This window comes from Prionailurus viverrinus, chromosome X, assembly GCF_022837055.1.
Source record: "Prionailurus viverrinus isolate Anna chromosome X, UM_Priviv_1.0, whole genome shotgun sequence".
Lineage (NCBI taxonomy): Eukaryota > Metazoa > Chordata > Mammalia > Carnivora > Felidae > Prionailurus > Prionailurus viverrinus.
Window position 1 is genome coordinate 52,620,713 of NC_062579.1, and position 15,213 is coordinate 52,635,925.

Below are 15,213 nucleotides of genomic sequence, written 5' to 3' on the forward strand. Positions count from 1 at the left end.
AGCCCGTCCATTCTTTGCTTCTTGCCTCTCGGTTTTCTGCTTCTTGTAGAGACCACATTTTTCCCTCCTGCCCTCTCTCCACTAAAAGAAGGAAAGGTCTAGCACCCCTCAACATGGTCACCTAGGCGACCCGGAGTCACACGGGAGGAGGTGGGAAGGGGGGAAGAAAGGAGGAAAACGACTTTTCAAGAAAAGAAAAAGTCCGCAACGACCTCTATTAATTAAAGTTCCACCTCCCTATATCCTGCCACGCCGCTCTCCAGCCGCCCTTATCGGGCTCCTAGCCGCGAAGTAGGACGGGAAATGTAGTCCTTAAGGCCGACTAGGGTGGCACGACTGAAGAACTCGGTTTCCCAACTGGCTCTCCAAGCGCGTGCGCAGATGGCTGCCCCGGCGAGTGGTAAACAGAGACGTCAGGCGGGGGCTGCGGCTGGGAGCAAAACAAAAAGGAAACCCGGGGGGCGGGGGGTGGGGGGGTTGATAGGGGAATTGGTGCGGGAATAGGAGGCTGGGGCCGCGGGGACGTGGACCCGATTAAGAGTGGAGGGAAAGGAAGAGGCGGGGGGAGGGGCAGCTAGGGGAGGGGCAAGTGACGCGGGGGAGCGGGGCGTGGGGGAGGGCAGTGATCCGGGTGGAGGAAATTTGGGAGGAGTGTCCGGGGGGCAGCAACTTAAAAGGGGGAGGGAACCGCGGCTAAGGAGACGTTTGGTGATGGGAGCGCAATGTATGAGGGGATACGGTGCCTCAGGTTTAAAAGAGCAGGAAGCTGAGTGAGAGGTTGGAAAAAAAGTGCCTTCGCTAGGCGGAGGTTACAGGTGGTGTCTCAGAAAGAGCTCTGAGGCTGTCCGCTTGTAGTCGAGAAGAGGATCAGAGAACTGTGTAGAAGGGACAGCTTGGGGGCTAGCGTCCTGGGGCGAGGGGGAAGTTCGCGACTTTCTGAGGACCGGCAGGAATGTGCCTCCTGGCCCTCGGTGCTTCCCCCCTGGGGGGAGGCATCGTGAGGGACTGTGGCAGGCTCCTCTGAACGCTGAGTGGCGGAGGTCCAACTCCACGTATGGATCCAAGGAATGAGAATTCAGCCACAGAGGCTGCTGCGATCATAGACCTCGATCCCGACTTCGAACCCCAGAGCCGTCCCCGCTCCTGCACCTGGCCCCTTCCCCGACCAGAGCTCGCTACCGAGGCGTCCGAGCCGCCTGAGCCGCCCGAGGTGGAGCCGGGTCTGGGAGAGAAGGTACACACGGAGGGGCGCTCAGACCCGATCCTGTTGCCCTCCCAGCTCCCCGAGCCGGCAGGGGGCCCCCAGCCCGGGATCCTGGGGGCTGTAACAGGTCCTCGGAAGGGAGGCTCCCGCCGGAATGCCTGGGGAAATCAGTCATATGCAGAACTCATCAGCCAGGCCATTGAAAGCGCCCCCGAGAAGCGACTGACACTCGCCCAGATCTATGAGTGGATGGTCCGCACTGTGCCCTACTTCAAGGACAAGGGTGACAGCAACAGCTCAGCAGGATGGAAGGTAACTATGACCCCCTTACCTCTGTCCCAATACCATCTGCCCCTGGGATCCCTAGCCTCCTTGCTGCCGTTCTGGGGCCCCTTTTACGCCCCCACCCGAGAGACCCACCTTCAATCATCAATTACACAAACATTTACTTAGGACATAGTATATACCACGCTCAGTGCTTGATGCTGGAGGATCGCAGATGAATAAGACACTGTCCTTGCCTTGGAGAAAATTGAATTCTCTGCTCACTGCTCAGCACTCCCAGCACTTTGGCTTGAGCTGCCCCAAACACTTATTCCCACAGAGAAGTCTTTATCCTATGTACAGCAGGAACTGTGTGGATTCCCCACATGAACCTGGCCTTCCCTCCTCCCCCACCTCCCACCCCAACACCTTTTCTCCCATTCCTGTGGGATTACTTGGATTCCCTGCTTGCTTCTCAATACCTCAGGGTAGAGGTACTGTTCAAGAACTCCTCTACCCAAGAAGAGGAGGTAGAGTGGCATAGGTTAAAAAAAAAAAAGGTGATATTCATGGGGTAAGGTAGCTGATCTTACGGACCAGGAGGGAAAAAAGGGGGCATGAGCTGCTACCTGCCTCAGTTTACCCTGTAGTGCTAAGAAACTCCCTAGTAAGGTGCTATCTAAGTCTGGGAGGAGAAGAGTTTTCATTTACTGTTCAGGAATATTAGTTACAAAAAGAGAGAGAGAGAGAGAGAGACAAGGCTCTGACTTTAGAGCAAAAGGTTGGGAATTCTCTTGGCCTTCCATGAAGAAACTGTGAGGAAAGATCTCACTAGATGCTCGGAAAACTTGTCCTGAGAAGGGGCCCTAATCGTGAAACGGGGAGCTTCAACTCCTTGACATCCCGCACCCCTGTATGTGGTGACATCAGTGTACAAGAAAGTACAGAGGGTTGAATGATCAGAGGGTCCTCCCCTAGGTAGAGTAGATGGACAGAGGGATCAGATCTGCAGTATTCCTAGGAGCTGGGCAGGACAGAAAACAGGACAGCTGACTGAGACCCTTGGCACTATTTCTGGGTAGACTGCCATGCCACAGTCTCAGCTCATAAAGAGCTCCCTCCCCTCCTTGGACCCAGCCTACACAGCTGTTTTTTCTTTTCCCTTAGGTTCATTTTCCAGGGTAGAAGAAATAATCATGAGTTGTTAGTTATGCTGTGGGAGTGTAGTCCCTCCTTATAATTTACACTTATTTGCGGCTTTTTAGTTTACAAAGTAGTTTTGACATTTTTTGTTTTATTAATTTTCCCAGCAATTCTTGAGATTCCACGTTTTACATACTGGGAAACTAAGGTATGGAAAGGTCAGGAAGCTCGCCTAATATCAGCAGAGTGAGGACTTGAACTCAGGTCTAACTATAAATCATATATTCTTTCTGCTAGCCCATGCTACCAAATTCTCTTCGTTGGGCTGAGTGCTGGGCCTTCAAGGCTCTCATCCCCCACCCCCCACCCCCCCACTCCAAGGAGTAAGCTTCACAGCCTGAACTGGCTTCTCTGGGGATGTGCTGAGATTACTCCCACCCCACGGTGGGGGGGGGGGGTGGTGGTGGTGGTGGCACTCAGAACAAGAAAGCTTAGTTTAGGTGGCTTGGGGAACAATTACCAGTCACCCCCCACTTCCAACAGGTAAGAATTATAGGGAGTCACTCCCCCCACTTCTAACAGGTAAGAATTATAAGGAGCTGACCTCTCCAGGTAGGAGGTTGTACTAGTTCTGAGGCCTAAAGGAGAGGGGATAGAAGAATGGGCCTCATGGGTATTGAGTGTGGAGAAAGGAACGGACCTTCTCAGCAGACCCAGAGTTAAAGGATGGAAGGGGTGGGGAGTCACAGTGCCAGAAGTCACAGTGGTTCTCAGTTACTAAGGATGGACGGTTACTGTGTAGGTGGACAAGTGGGATTCCTCGAAAGAACCAGGAGTACCAATGCAGCCAGTGTGGTTAGTAATGCCATTACTGAAGGGTCCCAGGGAGACAAGGAGTTCTTTGCCTCAAGAGCCCTGGAACAAGAAGCTACTTAAGCATCTTTCCCCAGGCAGAGGGTCTCCTTATCTGGAGCACCAGTCAGAAATCAATTCATGTGTTTCTGACTGTCCATAGCCTCAGCCTCTAGTTTTGCTCCAAGCCCTTCTGGGCTCCTCCTGATTTTCCAAACACTGAAGAGCTCCATGTGGGAGGTCAAATGCCCCTAAGGTTGGAGATCTTAGGCACAAATTCCTGAGGAGAAGTAGGGGAAAGGAGGTAGGAAAGAGTAGGGAGGTGGGGGGGGGGGGGGGGCGGGGACACAAAAGGATGGTGTAACTAGCCTGGGGCAACCAGTAGCAATAAGCTGCTCTGGGGGCTCAAGAAGCTACCAATCTCAGCTCCCTAGGCCCCTGAGGAAAAAAAAAAACTTATCTCTCTCAGAATATCAGCAGTGAGGGAGAAAGGGAGAACAGAGGGAGGAAAGGAGGAAGGGAGAACATGGAGCTTCCAATACCCGAGGCACTCCAAAGCTGATAGAGCCTCAAGGGGCCACCCACCAATAAGGTAACATATCGATTATGTACTGGCAGCTTGGCACTCTGAGGGGGGCACCGTTTGAGGGCTGCCTGACTGGACAACATGGCTTGCGCCATGGGCACTTATACTTGATGCGTGTAATTGCATGAGATGGTAAATAGTACAATATAGGTTGGGTAAGGTGGTGTAGAACAGATTTAAAATACCACACAAGAAATTTGGCAGCAGCAGTCAGGCAGCCACTTAATAGAAGAGAGGGGACTTCTCCTTGGTCTTGAGGAACTAGCAGAATTTACTGAGGGGAGATCCTTCCTAGGATAAGGAATGTGCCTTGTGGATTTGAGGCACGGTGAGAAGCCTGGCCTGAGTGAAGTTGAGGGTGTGTGCCCAGTGATCGGGAGGAATCAGGAACAAAGGAATCTGCAGATCCTTTGGAGAGCTGGGTCTCCAGTGCCCCATGGGGAGTAGAGCGCCAGCTCTGTTGAGGGTCCAGCCCCTCAGCCTATTCAGAGAACTGGCTCAACACAGGGTCGGTCAGTCCTGGGCTGGTGTTACGCCACTTTCCCGTAAACTCCACCCAAGCCTCCGCTCAAGGAAAGAGATTGGAGCTGTGGAATTCTCTTTCCCCACCTAATCCTAGCTCTTGCTGAACCAGGAGTGTGTCTCCCCAGTGACCACCAACACCAGACAGCCCCTCAGAGACCTGGGAGGAGTGCAGTGCTGTGAGCTTTTCCAGAGCAGGCCCAGTGCCCTCTGCAGTAGGTTGTTACTCAGGCTGTCTCCTGGGCCCTTGTGCCAAAAAGTCTGGAGCAGAGGCTGAGTGCCTTGCCTTTGGGTGGGAACTGTGTATGGTCTCCCACACACACACCCTCCTTCCCCGCCCCTACCTTTGCCTGTTCTCCTCTGGACTTGGATAGCTCTGAGTTTCAAGGAATGCCCCTGCTATGTCCCAGCATCCTTTGAGGCTGGACTGCTGGCCACTGACCTCCCCTGCACATACCTCATGCCCCTTTCCTGCTGCCTCTGCCCCCTCCAGAACTCGATCCGCCACAACCTGTCCCTGCACAGCAAGTTCATCAAGGTTCACAACGAGGCTACTGGCAAGAGCTCTTGGTGGATGCTGAACCCTGAGGGAGGCAAGAGCGGCAAGGCTCCCCGCCGCCGGGCAGCCTCCATGGATAGCAGCAGCAAGCTGCTTCGGGGCCGCAGCAAGGCCCCCAAGAAGAAACCAGCTGTGCTGCCAGCCCCGCCTGAAGGTGCCACTCCAACCAGCCCCATTGGCCACTTCACCAAGTGGTCAGGCAGCCCTTGCTCTCGAAACCCTGAAGAAGCAGATGTGTGGACCACCTTCCGTCCACGAAGCAGTTCAAATGCTAGCAGTGTCAGCACAAGGCACTCCCCCATGAGGCGAGAGTCTGAGGTGCTGGCAGAGGAGGAGATACCAGCCTCCGTCAGCAGCTATGCAGGGGGTGTCCCTCCCACCCTAAATGAAGATCTGGAGCTGTTAGATGGGCTCAATCTCACATCTTCCCATTCCCTGCTATCTCGGAGTAGTCTCTCTGGCTTCTCTTTGCAGCATCCTGGGGTGACAGGTCCCTTACACACCTACAGCACCTCCCTCTTCAGCCCAGCAGAGGGGCCCCTGTCAGCAGGAGAAGGGTGCTTCTCAAGCTCCCAGTCTCTGGAGGCCCTGCTCACCTCTGATACGCCACCACCCCCTGCTGATGTCCTCATGACCCAGGTAGATCCCATTCTGTCCCAGGCTCCGACACTTCTGTTGCTGGGGGGCATACCTTCCTCCAGTAAGCTAGCCACAGGGGTTGGCCTGTGTCCCAAGCCCCTAGAGGCCCCAGGCCCCAGCAGTCTGGTTCCCACCCTCTCTATGATAGCGCCACCTCCAGTCATGGCAGGTGCTCCCATCCCCAAGACCCTGGGGACTCCTGTGCTCACACCTGCTATGGAAGCTGCAAGCCAAGACAGAATGCCTCAGGATCTAGATCTCGATATGTACATGGAGAACCTGGAGTGTGACGTGGATAACATCATCAGTGACCTCATGGATGGGGGCGAGGGATTGGACTTCAACTTTGAGCCAGGTATGGTACCTCTTCATCAACAGTAGCATCTCACAACCTCTGGCCACCCCCTAGGTGCCCAGCTAGTCCCATGAGCTGAGCAAGAGGGAGATTTAGAGCAAGGAGTAGCTGGAGCTCCTGGGGAATTGGGAGGGTATCATAGTGGAGAGGCAGAGTTTCCAGATGGGACCTCCAGGCCCTTCAGCAAAGCCCACCCCTAGCATTAGCACAGGAAAACGTGTGGGGAAGGGCTGTCTCTGTTTTGGGGGCGTGTGACCTTAATGGTGGAAAGTTGTCATGCCCCAGATCAGCCTCTTACCTTGTCTTCTATTTTCTTCTTCCCACAGATCCCTGAGCCATGGCTAGAAGCTTTGTCCCCTGCTTCAGAGGTGGAGCCAGGCGTGCCCATATCCACTCTTTACCCTTGACCCTTCCCTGGGAATTTGGGACCCTGCTTTAGAGCTAGGGTGGGGTCTGCTCACACAGGTGTTGAGGAAATTAGAAAGATAAAACTGCCCCATATGGGAACTATGGGGGGAGGGAGGGAGGGAAAGGGGTGGGGGAAAGGGAGAAAGGGCTTATTCTCACTGTGCCAATTAGGGGGTGAGGCCCCCTCTTGGGAGCCTTCCTAGGCTCCCCCCGATTCCCACTCCCTAGGTTTTATAGCAGGGGTGGGCAATGCTGTTGGAAATGTGAAGTCACCAGTGGCCTTACCCCTGCCTTTGGGAGCAGGATTTTTTGTAGTCTTATCTGAGCTGGTCCAGGCTAGGTTAAGCCTTGGATTTTTATGCAGTGGCCCCCTAGGCCAGTGGTGTGGGGTGGGGGGGAGGGTAATAGGGACCTGGAAGGGCCAAGGTCTGAGCACTGGAGAGGCTCACCAGGCCAAATCACCCTTGGAAGGCTGCAGATCACAGAAAGGCTTTTTATAAACTTTTAAAGAAATATAAACACAAATATAGAGATTTTTAACAGTGGCAAGGTGCTAGTGGTGGGGAGAATGCTTTTTTTTTTCTTTTTGAAGGCTTTGTCATAGTGACATGATACAAACACTACAGACATTACTCGGGGAAGCATGGGAAACGGGATGAGAGAACACCAGGCCCACAGAGAGCAGGGGGCAGGGGAGCAGCAGTGGAGAGCAGGGGAAAGAACTCCAGCAACGATGACATGGAGACGTGGAGATGTGGAGAACAAGGTCTGGGCGGAACAAGCTTAGAGTTTCCCTATGGAAAAAGCTAAGCCAGGCCCCCTCATTCACCTTGTGTCTGGGAGCATGTGGTGTTGGGGTGCAGCCACACTCTCGAATGACCCGCTGCGGGTTAATGCTATGGTGGGAGAGTGCATTGAAGGCCTGGGATTAGTTTGCGGCTGGGGAAGGGGAGGGGGAGAAGAGGGAAGGATTTAGGGTGGTAAAGTTAGGCACAGAGACCTCCCTGTTCCAGGCCCCTGACAGCTGTTCCTGCCCTTCTTCCCCTTGCCTGACTACAGGGGTTATGTGGAAGTGTGTGTGGTGGCAGGCAGGGGGAGGGGCGGAACAGGGAAGGGGGAGCTGGGGAGCTTGGCTGAGGGTCTGGGAAATGAGCGGGATGGAGGAGAATGTGGATCAGGTTTACTAGCACCTGCCAGGGTGGCCATCTGGGGCTCCTTCTCCACCCCAGCCCCCAAAGCAGCCCCTCCCCCAGTCCCCTTTGCATTGTCCCCTCCCCCCCCCCCCCCCCCCCCCCCGCCCCTGCTGTGGGTTCCCATCATTTCCTGTGTCAGCGCCTGGCCTACCCAGATTGTATCATGTGCTAGATTGGAGTGGGGAAGTGTGTCAAATCAATAAATGAATAAATTCAATAAATGCCTATAACCAGCTCTGGTTTCTGCTGCCTTTCTGCTCCCCTCGGATAAGAGGTGGGGGGGGGGGGGGTGGGGAAAAGGCAGAGGACGGACGGGAGGGACAGTGAGGAGGCAGAGAAGTAGGGGGTTGGGGAATTTCAGCAGGAGGAGTCGGTAGATTGCGGTGGCGGGGAGGGAAGATGCCAATCCGTCACCTAACCCCAGCAATAGTAGGCAGGCTCTCTGGATAGAGTGATAGGCCTCTCTGGAGGGGAAGTAGTTTGGTTGGAGAAGACCCCACCCCCTACTCTGTCCCTCAAAGGCTCATTGTAGGAGACTTCACGGTTTTTCCTCACCCCCACCCATGTGCTCCCCCACCCCAGCCCTCTCCTGCCACTCCTCCGAACCCTCAGAACCTCCACGGTGCCTGGGGCACACTCAAGCCTTGGTACGGATATTGGGAGACGGTGTCTTTTCTTGAAAAAGGGGCCTCATATAAAATTCCAGCAATTCCATACCTAATATTACTGCTCTCACTTGGTCACTTTATTCAGTTAGCGATGTCTATCCCTTCTACTGAAAACGTCTGCTCTGGTCTTAAAGGTCAGACCCCTGCGAGGGGGAGGGGGCCCCTCTTCATCTGATCTTCCGGTAGACTTAGACTGGAAAAGGAAAACGTCCATAAGTAGATAAAGAGGCCCCTGCAGGGAAGCTTTCTACAAACTAGGGCCAGAGGCAGGCCAAAAGAGGTTGGAGGTAGGTCTTGGGCTTGGACCTTGGACTTGGAAAGGAAATTCATTCCAGGGGGCCAAGGTGCAGGAGGCTTGTGTTGGCTGGGAGGGAGGGGGGAGTGTGGGGGGGCAGAGCACATTTGGGGAGTCTTACTGGGGCGTTCGCAGTGGATTCGATTGCAACGACTTTCTTGGCTTCTTGGATTTTAAGCATTTTCAATCGATTCTTCTCCATGACATCACATTGTGAGCGCAAGTTTTCTAAGAACCAGGAAAAGGCACCCCCCCATCCCCCCTGCCTCTGAGGACTAAAGATCTTATCTACCCATCCTATCCCTCCCATAATTCCGGTGATCACTTGGAGTAATGGGCCTAAAGCTAGGCTGAGGAGTGATCTGAAGGTGCCTAGGTTTTGCTCTTTTCATTGCGAATTGGGTCACCAAGACTCCAAGAGAAAAGGATAAAGAGCAAGATGGAAACGATGGGGTTTTGATAGGGAAATATATCAAGACAATGCTTGAGAAATGGGGGTGGGGGTAGGGGTGAGTGACACATACAACTCCATCTGGTTTGAGCTACACATCCATCCTAAAGTGGACCTAGGCTGTATTCCCCTTTTCCTAGGATCCTGTGATCCTACCTGCCATATCACACCTTTCCCACTCTATACAGAGAATATACTATATCATCCAGCTACATAAGGTCTTTTCCATGTTTCTCCTTCCTCCATCATGTTCCTTACCGATTAGCTCAGGTTCTGGATTCTTCAGAAGGGGCACAAAAGCTTTGTAGGCATTCTCTAGTCGGGTTCCTATGAACACAGCAGTGTGCTATCCCCAGCCCCTGCCACCCAGTCTCCACCCTTCCAAAACCCAAGATGTCAGGACCCTAGCACTCAACACGACCTTGAGCTGATGTACCCTATTTCCTCCCCTCAAGACTAATTCTAGGTGGGGGGCATAATATGTGTAAGCCTACCCTATTGTCATAGAGGCAGTGCTCTTTCTTAGGCCGACTAGAGATGGTCAGTTTGGATCTAGTTGAGCGGACCCTATGCTAAGGACAAGGTTCACAATCCATTTTGAGGGCCTTGCTCTCTCAGGAGTGCTCCCAAGCCTCTACCTCGTGCTCCACGCTCCACCTTACAAACGTAGTAGGTGCTTCGAGCTGTAAGGAATTTGCTGGCATAGTCTCCAGGGGTCTTCATCACGAAAAACATCTTCATTGTCCCTGTTTCATCACACAAGTCGATGGTGTCTGGAAGGAGGCCATAGGGTAATTGGGGCAGTTAAGGAAGGAGAGTGGGATCCTATCCTGAATGGGTTGGAGAGAGCTGTTAGATTCAAGGAGCTCTCTTCTTGCCAGTCAGAGGCTTGGGAGCTAGAAATGATCCTACTTACTTCTGACCATCTGCCATCAGTCCCCTCCCCCAACTCCTCACCTGTTTTAGGCAACCCTACTTTTCTGCGGGTGTAGTGCATCAACAGAAGGACAGAGCAATTGATATTGGCCAGAAACTGCTGATTATCTGAGAAGACATGGGATGGGCCATGTGGCCCTTCTCTAGTATACATGCCATCCCTGTGATCTCCACTGCCCTCAAACCTCCCAGGCCCTACACACAGACTCCAGCTCTGTGATGCCCCTCACCTCCATGTGTGATGAAAATGAACATGCTCTCAAGATCTTCTCACTCTTCAGATAGAGGCCTGATGAGTCATTTTGAAGGAGAGTGTTCTAGAGGTCCTGGGGGAGCTGGAAGTGGGCCCATAGGATTGGGGATCTAGAGAGGTAGATGGACTGCATAGGCCGAAGGGGCCCAGAGAGAGCTATTGGCAGTTGTGGATAACCAGCATCCCTAGGGGTGGGGCCTGAGGCTGCAGTTGAGGGATTATGAGGTCAGAAGTGGTATGTGTGGCAGAAGATGGAGTAAGGATAAGGAGAGAAGAAACTGAGTGGGGTCTGTGAAAGATTTGGTGGGAGTGGGAGCACCACAGTAAATCTAATTCTTTTTTTTAAAATGTTTATCTGTTTATTTTGAGAGAGGGAGAGGGAGAATATGAGCAGGGGAGGGGCAGAGAGAGGAAGAGAGAGAATCCCAAGCAGGCTCCGCACTGCCAACGCAGAGCCTGCTGTGGGGCTCGAACCCACGAACCATGAGATCATGACCTGAGCTGAAACCAAGAGTCGGACGCTTAACCGACTGGGCCGCTCAGGTGCCCTGGTAAATCTAATTCTAGAATGCATCCTGGAAGGAGTGCAGGACCCCTAGAGAAAAGCCAAGTTTCTGGAACAGTCCTGTTCTCTAGTTCATTTGTGGTACTACTGCTTCCACATCGTGAGTCTATAACTCCTTTTTCCTACCGTCAGCACCATGCCTCCCCCGCTTATTGCACCCCACGTTTCCCTTGCCCCTGCCCCAAAAACAGACATTCTTGATGATTATCGACAGAAGCTTTATTTCTCATTGGTTCAAGAATAATTGAAGGGTAGATGGAAAAGAGGGAGAGAAGGATGGAAGGATGGTGGGGAGAAACAATCCTGTGAGGAAGAGGGGCTGGATTGGGGAAGATGAGAAACCCGGTTCAGTTTGGGGGCAAAGGGCCAATTGGATGATAGGAGAAACTGAATGCGGGTTGGCGGGGGCGGGGGGGGGTGTTATAGGGGGCATAAAATTCAGAATCAGCCACGGGGGGGCGAGGTGAGCATTGGACCCATGCTAGCTAGATGAGGGGAAGTTAGTACAATTTAGGACTACAGGACTCTGGGGTACTGTCAGGGTATCAGGGCTCAGGTTTCAGGGTGTAACACGGGGGAGCCCAGTAGGGGCTATGCTGGCTGCAGGGGGAGCCCCCAGGCCCCTCCCCTGGAGCCCCTCCTTTTGGGGGAATCTCACTGACGTGGCAGAGCCATTCACTGTAGTCTGGCTGCAGACTCTCCGCCAGTCCCTTAGATACTCCACTCCAGGCCTAAAGACAGATATCTCCAGGTCAGGGGTCAATTAGGGGCAGGGGGTAAAAGACCCATGCTCTGTGCCAAGGGAGCTCTTACAACCAACGTCTGCAACTGCAGTGATCACGGAAGGGACACACAGACTCTTGGGGCCCCCAGTACCACTGTTTCCATCTGCCTCAACCAATTTGTAACCAGTTCTTCTGTGTGTCTCCATCCAGCCCATCCCCCAATCGGTTGGCCACATCCTGACTGTTAGTGCAGGCCCCCTCCCATTCCCTCTGCTCCCCATACTCTGTCTGACTTGCTGGCAGGCAGTCGCTAGTTGACAAACTGCAGTTGCCTTTGACAATGTTCTCACCGAAAAGTTCCCGTGGTATTCAGTAACCAGATCCTCTAGGTTCTTGAGGGTAGGAATCCGGGGCATCGTCCTGACAGAGGAGAAAGAGGGGGCACAGCAGGTTATGCTCTTTTATTATCCGTCTCCCAGTTCTCCCAGATGGAATGAAGAAGGGATTCTGTGTTCTCTGTTCCTGTGGCTTCCTTCTAGCAGCATGCGCACTGGAGTGATCCCTCATTCCTTACTGTCCTGCCCTCTATTCCTGGAGACCCTGTGATAATCCTCCTCTACTATTTATTCCCAGCGGCAACCCCCCACCTCATTTTCCTGGTATATCTGAAATCTCACCGTTCCAGCCAGCAGTACACACAGATAAGGCTAATAATCAATCCCACGGAGCCAAGGGGGATAAGCACAGCTTCCATTGCAAACAACAAAGGATTCTCTATAAAAAAAAAAAAAGGAGGAGAAAGAGACCTAACATTTGTAGCGTCCCTACTATGTGCCAACATTTGTACAGCCCCAACTTGGTGCCTGGCGCAGTGCTAGACACTGTCCATACACTTAATCCTCATGACTCCTGAGAGGGACAAACAATTGTTATCTCCACTTTACAGATGAGGAAACAGAATCAAAGAGGTTAGTGATATGCCCCAGGTCAAAGAGGCAGTAAGTAGCAGAGGCAGGTTTAAACCCTAGATCTGTCTGCTTCCAAAGCCATCTTTACCATGCACGATTTCTGGGAGTGCTGTAGGGGAATCTTATACATTCTATATCCCCTCTGTCTCCTTCTCAACAACCCCCCCCCCAACACACACACACACTCCAACAACATACTGACCCAACCCTACACAGAAAAGCCCTGCTACCTGAGGGTTGAGGTTCAACAGTGAGGGGAGATGGGCCACCAAAATTGGGGGCTTAGGGGTTGAGCGGTAGAGCAAAAGGCAGAGATGCTAGAAAGGTTGGGGTGCTGGGTTCGTGGGTAGGGGGGTGCCTTAGGCCCATTTTACCCTTTGAAGTATTGCTGCCCCAGTGGATCGGGCGGCTCCATTCACTCCAACGCTGAGCGCTTCCACAGAGTGGGTTATAGCGGCTCCGGACACGGAACGTGTAGAATTTCTGCCCATCCACGCTAGGCAGAGAGAAGCTATGTCTGTGGTCCACTGATTGTTCCTTGGGGAGAAAGAGGGTGAGGGAGAGATGGGTGTCTAAAAAAGAAGGAAGAATTAAAACTGCTGCCCCTCCCCACATGTCATCTGGTTCTCCCCAGTTCTTCTCTCCTCTCTGGACTGCTCAAGCCACATTGCTCCCTTCACTGACTAGAATCTAATCCCTCCCCTCCAGATCCCCTTGAAGGCTTCCTTTTGTTTACTTGCTTAACAGGCATTGAGGAAAGTATGGGTATGGAAATGTTAATGGAAAGTCACGGGTGATGATAGGAAAGGGAGTTGGATGAGGGTGGACAGAGCAGAGGAACTGGGAGGCAGAGGACAGGAGCTTGACAGCAGGCCCCCCTATGTGGCTGATTGAATATTTTATCCCCATTTGCTTGGCCTCAGCTGCTACATTCATAACCCCAGTCACTCACTGTCCAGCTGCGGTCCCAGTCACTCCGGTACTGCACAAGGTGCTCCAGACAGTGGTCCAAGTGTCTGTTACTCCAGGTCAGTTCTAGCTGGGTTTCGCTCAGGTTGCGAAGCGTTAGGTTCTCCGGAGCCCAGGGGATCACTGGAGATATGCATGTGTGTGTGTGTGTGTATGTGTGGTCATTCCCCTGGCCTAGACAAGTTAGGATCCTGAAGGTAGTGCCCCTGATCCCTTCTCCCTTCCCTATTGGATCCCTCGCCTCCTCCTTTCTGCTTAAGTACCCTTAAGGTGAAAGAAAACCACTCCGGACACTCCAGCACACCACAATATTTCCCCGGCACCCCCACAATATATCCCTGGACTCTTGAAGCCCTTTCCCCATTACCCAGATTCTGCAGTTTCAGCCTCTGTGTGGACTGCCTCTTGGGTTCCTGTGGGTCCTGGAGCTGGACAACAAATGTTTCATAGAGATGTATCTCCTCTTTTTGCAGCCAGCAGCCAGAAGTGATCTCTCCAGAGAATAGATAGTGGCCACACTCCTGGACTCTATCATCATTGGAGTTCTTGTACCTAGAGAAGGGTTGAGAGGAAGGGGAACAGTGGTATAAACTTGGGGACTACAGATAAGACAGCCCAGCCTCATCTCCGAACTGACGTATGACTTACCCCATGAGAAAATGGTAGGGAGGCTGGGATGCTGGCTACCCTCTTTCTTGGTCCCCACGAAGTCCCATCCAGCCCACCTCCTCTTACTCCCCTGTGCTCCCCTCTTCCCTTCTCATACCAATAGTGCAGAGTCAGGTTGGTGGGATGGGGCTCAGAGCTGCTGTTCCAAGTGCAATTCATGTACTCAACATTGAACACAAAACACTGGACCTCTGGGAGGGGCAGAGTGGAAACACTGAGGGCCACAGGGGGTGTAGCGGTCAGGAAGAAATCTAGGTTGGGGAGAAAACGAAGTGGGGGAGGGGAAGACAAGAAATGATGGTCAGGAGAAGCAGCGGCAGGAGGCAGAGAACCCTTCCCCTTTCCTTCTACACAGTACTCTTAAATTCTACCCGCATCATTCTAACGTCCCATGGCAGGTTCAAGCTTTCCGTAAGGCCCCTTCCCACAGCCTCTCTTCTCACCAACCCCCTTCAGTCCCAGGTTTCCCACCAGCTGTGATGTCTTCATTCCCATTGGGCTTGGGGCCTGTCGAATTCAGCCCCACCCCCAGCAGAGGCAGCTGCAGGAATAAGAGGGATCTGAGTGGCAATGGTGGCTTCAACATGGCGCTTGCTCTTCGTTCCCTGGGTGTCGACTGTCAGGAACCTGGGCCCCTCACCCATTACCCCTCCCCACCCACACATTTCCTTCTGTCATAGCTTCCGGTGGAAAGAACCTTAGAAACCAGGGCTTTACAGAGGGTGTGGCAAATGTGTGCTATGACACAGGCTAAATCCTCTGGGAGATTAAGTGTTAATCTAATCTGTAGATGTACCACCTCTGCTGTAAAGTGGCATTATAAGTAGAGACTGAGGGTGGGCACACAATACTGTCACAGACTCAAGAATCCTCAGACCACCTAGATCCTGGGAAGGATCTGTTCACCACCACCAGCATCACCATGACCACTCCCAACCACCTTCTCATCTAAGTCATTTTATCTTGTAGAGTGGAGGGTCTGGTCCTTC

General features: G+C 52.9%; 3 protein-coding genes across 5 annotated transcripts; 1 reads left to right on the forward strand and 2 right to left on the reverse strand.

Moving 5' to 3' along the window:
- The first annotated feature begins 642 nt into the window (after window positions 1-642).
- Window positions 643-6,642, forward strand: FOXO4 (forkhead box O4). Its single transcript, XM_047844814.1, has 3 exons — window positions 643-1,516; window positions 5,065-6,124; window positions 6,451-6,642. The coding sequence occupies exons 1-3, from the start codon at window positions 1,055-1,057 to the stop codon at window positions 6,456-6,458; spliced, it is 1,530 nt and encodes a 509-aa protein (XP_047700770.1). The 5' UTR covers window positions 643-1,054; the 3' UTR covers window positions 6,459-6,642.
- Window positions 6,643-8,448: 1,806 nt separating this feature from the next.
- Window positions 8,449-10,539, reverse strand: CXHXorf65 (chromosome X CXorf65 homolog). Of its 3 annotated transcripts, XM_047844815.1 has the most exons (6): window positions 10,306-10,534; window positions 10,097-10,183; window positions 9,778-9,912; window positions 9,398-9,466; window positions 8,810-8,916; window positions 8,449-8,586 (listed from the first exon to the last, which is right to left on the reverse strand). In XM_047844815.1, the coding sequence occupies exons 1-6, from the start codon at window positions 10,328-10,330 to the stop codon at window positions 8,479-8,481; spliced, it is 531 nt and encodes a 176-aa protein (XP_047700771.1). In that variant the 5' UTR covers window positions 10,331-10,534; the 3' UTR covers window positions 8,449-8,478. The 3 variants fall into 3 exon arrangements, with proteins under 3 accessions (XP_047700771.1, XP_047700772.1, XP_047700773.1); XM_047844816.1 differs by lacking the exon at window positions 9,398-9,466 and having other exon boundaries at window positions 10,306-10,539; XM_047844817.1 differs by lacking the exon at window positions 10,097-10,183 and having other exon boundaries at window positions 10,306-10,535.
- Window positions 10,540-11,090: 551 nt separating this feature from the next.
- Window positions 11,091-14,856, reverse strand: IL2RG (interleukin 2 receptor subunit gamma). Its single transcript, XM_047845072.1, has 8 exons — window positions 14,696-14,856; window positions 14,322-14,475; window positions 13,923-14,107; window positions 13,539-13,678; window positions 12,961-13,123; window positions 12,296-12,392; window positions 11,969-12,038; window positions 11,091-11,624 (listed from the first exon to the last, which is right to left on the reverse strand). The coding sequence occupies exons 1-8, from the start codon at window positions 14,808-14,810 to the stop codon at window positions 11,439-11,441; spliced, it is 1,110 nt and encodes a 369-aa protein (XP_047701028.1). The 5' UTR covers window positions 14,811-14,856; the 3' UTR covers window positions 11,091-11,438.
- Between the last annotated feature and the right edge of the window lie 357 nt (window positions 14,857-15,213).

Bases quoted from the DNA above. Each gene is read 5' to 3' on its own strand.
- FOXO4 (XM_047844814.1), top strand. From the start codon at position 1,055: ATGGATCCAAGGAATGAGAATTCAGCCACAGAGGCTGCTGCGATCATA. The intron at 1,517-5,064 runs GTAACTATGACC...TGCCCCCTCCAG, and splicing joins ACAGCTCAGCAGGATGGAAG to AACTCGATCCGCCACAACCT.
- CXHXorf65 (XM_047844815.1), bottom strand. From the start codon at position 10,330: ATGTTCATTTTCATCACACATGGAG. The intron at 9,913-10,096 runs GTGAGGAGTTGG...GCCTCCTTCCAG, and splicing joins AGTAGGGTTGCCTAAAACAG to ACACCATCGACTTGTGTGAT. The intron at 8,917-9,397 runs GTAAGGAACATG...CCTGGTTCTTAG, and splicing joins TCCAGAACCTGAGCTAATCG to AAAACTTGCGCTCACAATGT.
- IL2RG (XM_047845072.1), bottom strand. From the start codon at position 14,810: ATGTTGAAGCCACCATTGCCACTCAGATCCCTCTTATTCCTGCAGCTG. The intron at 14,108-14,321 runs GTATGAGAAGGG...ACCCTTCTCTAG, and splicing joins AACCTGACTCTGCACTATTG to GTACAAGAACTCCAATGATG. The intron at 13,679-13,922 runs GTAATGGGGAAA...GCATATCTCCAG, and splicing joins GCTGAAACTGCAGAATCTGG to TGATCCCCTGGGCTCCGGAG.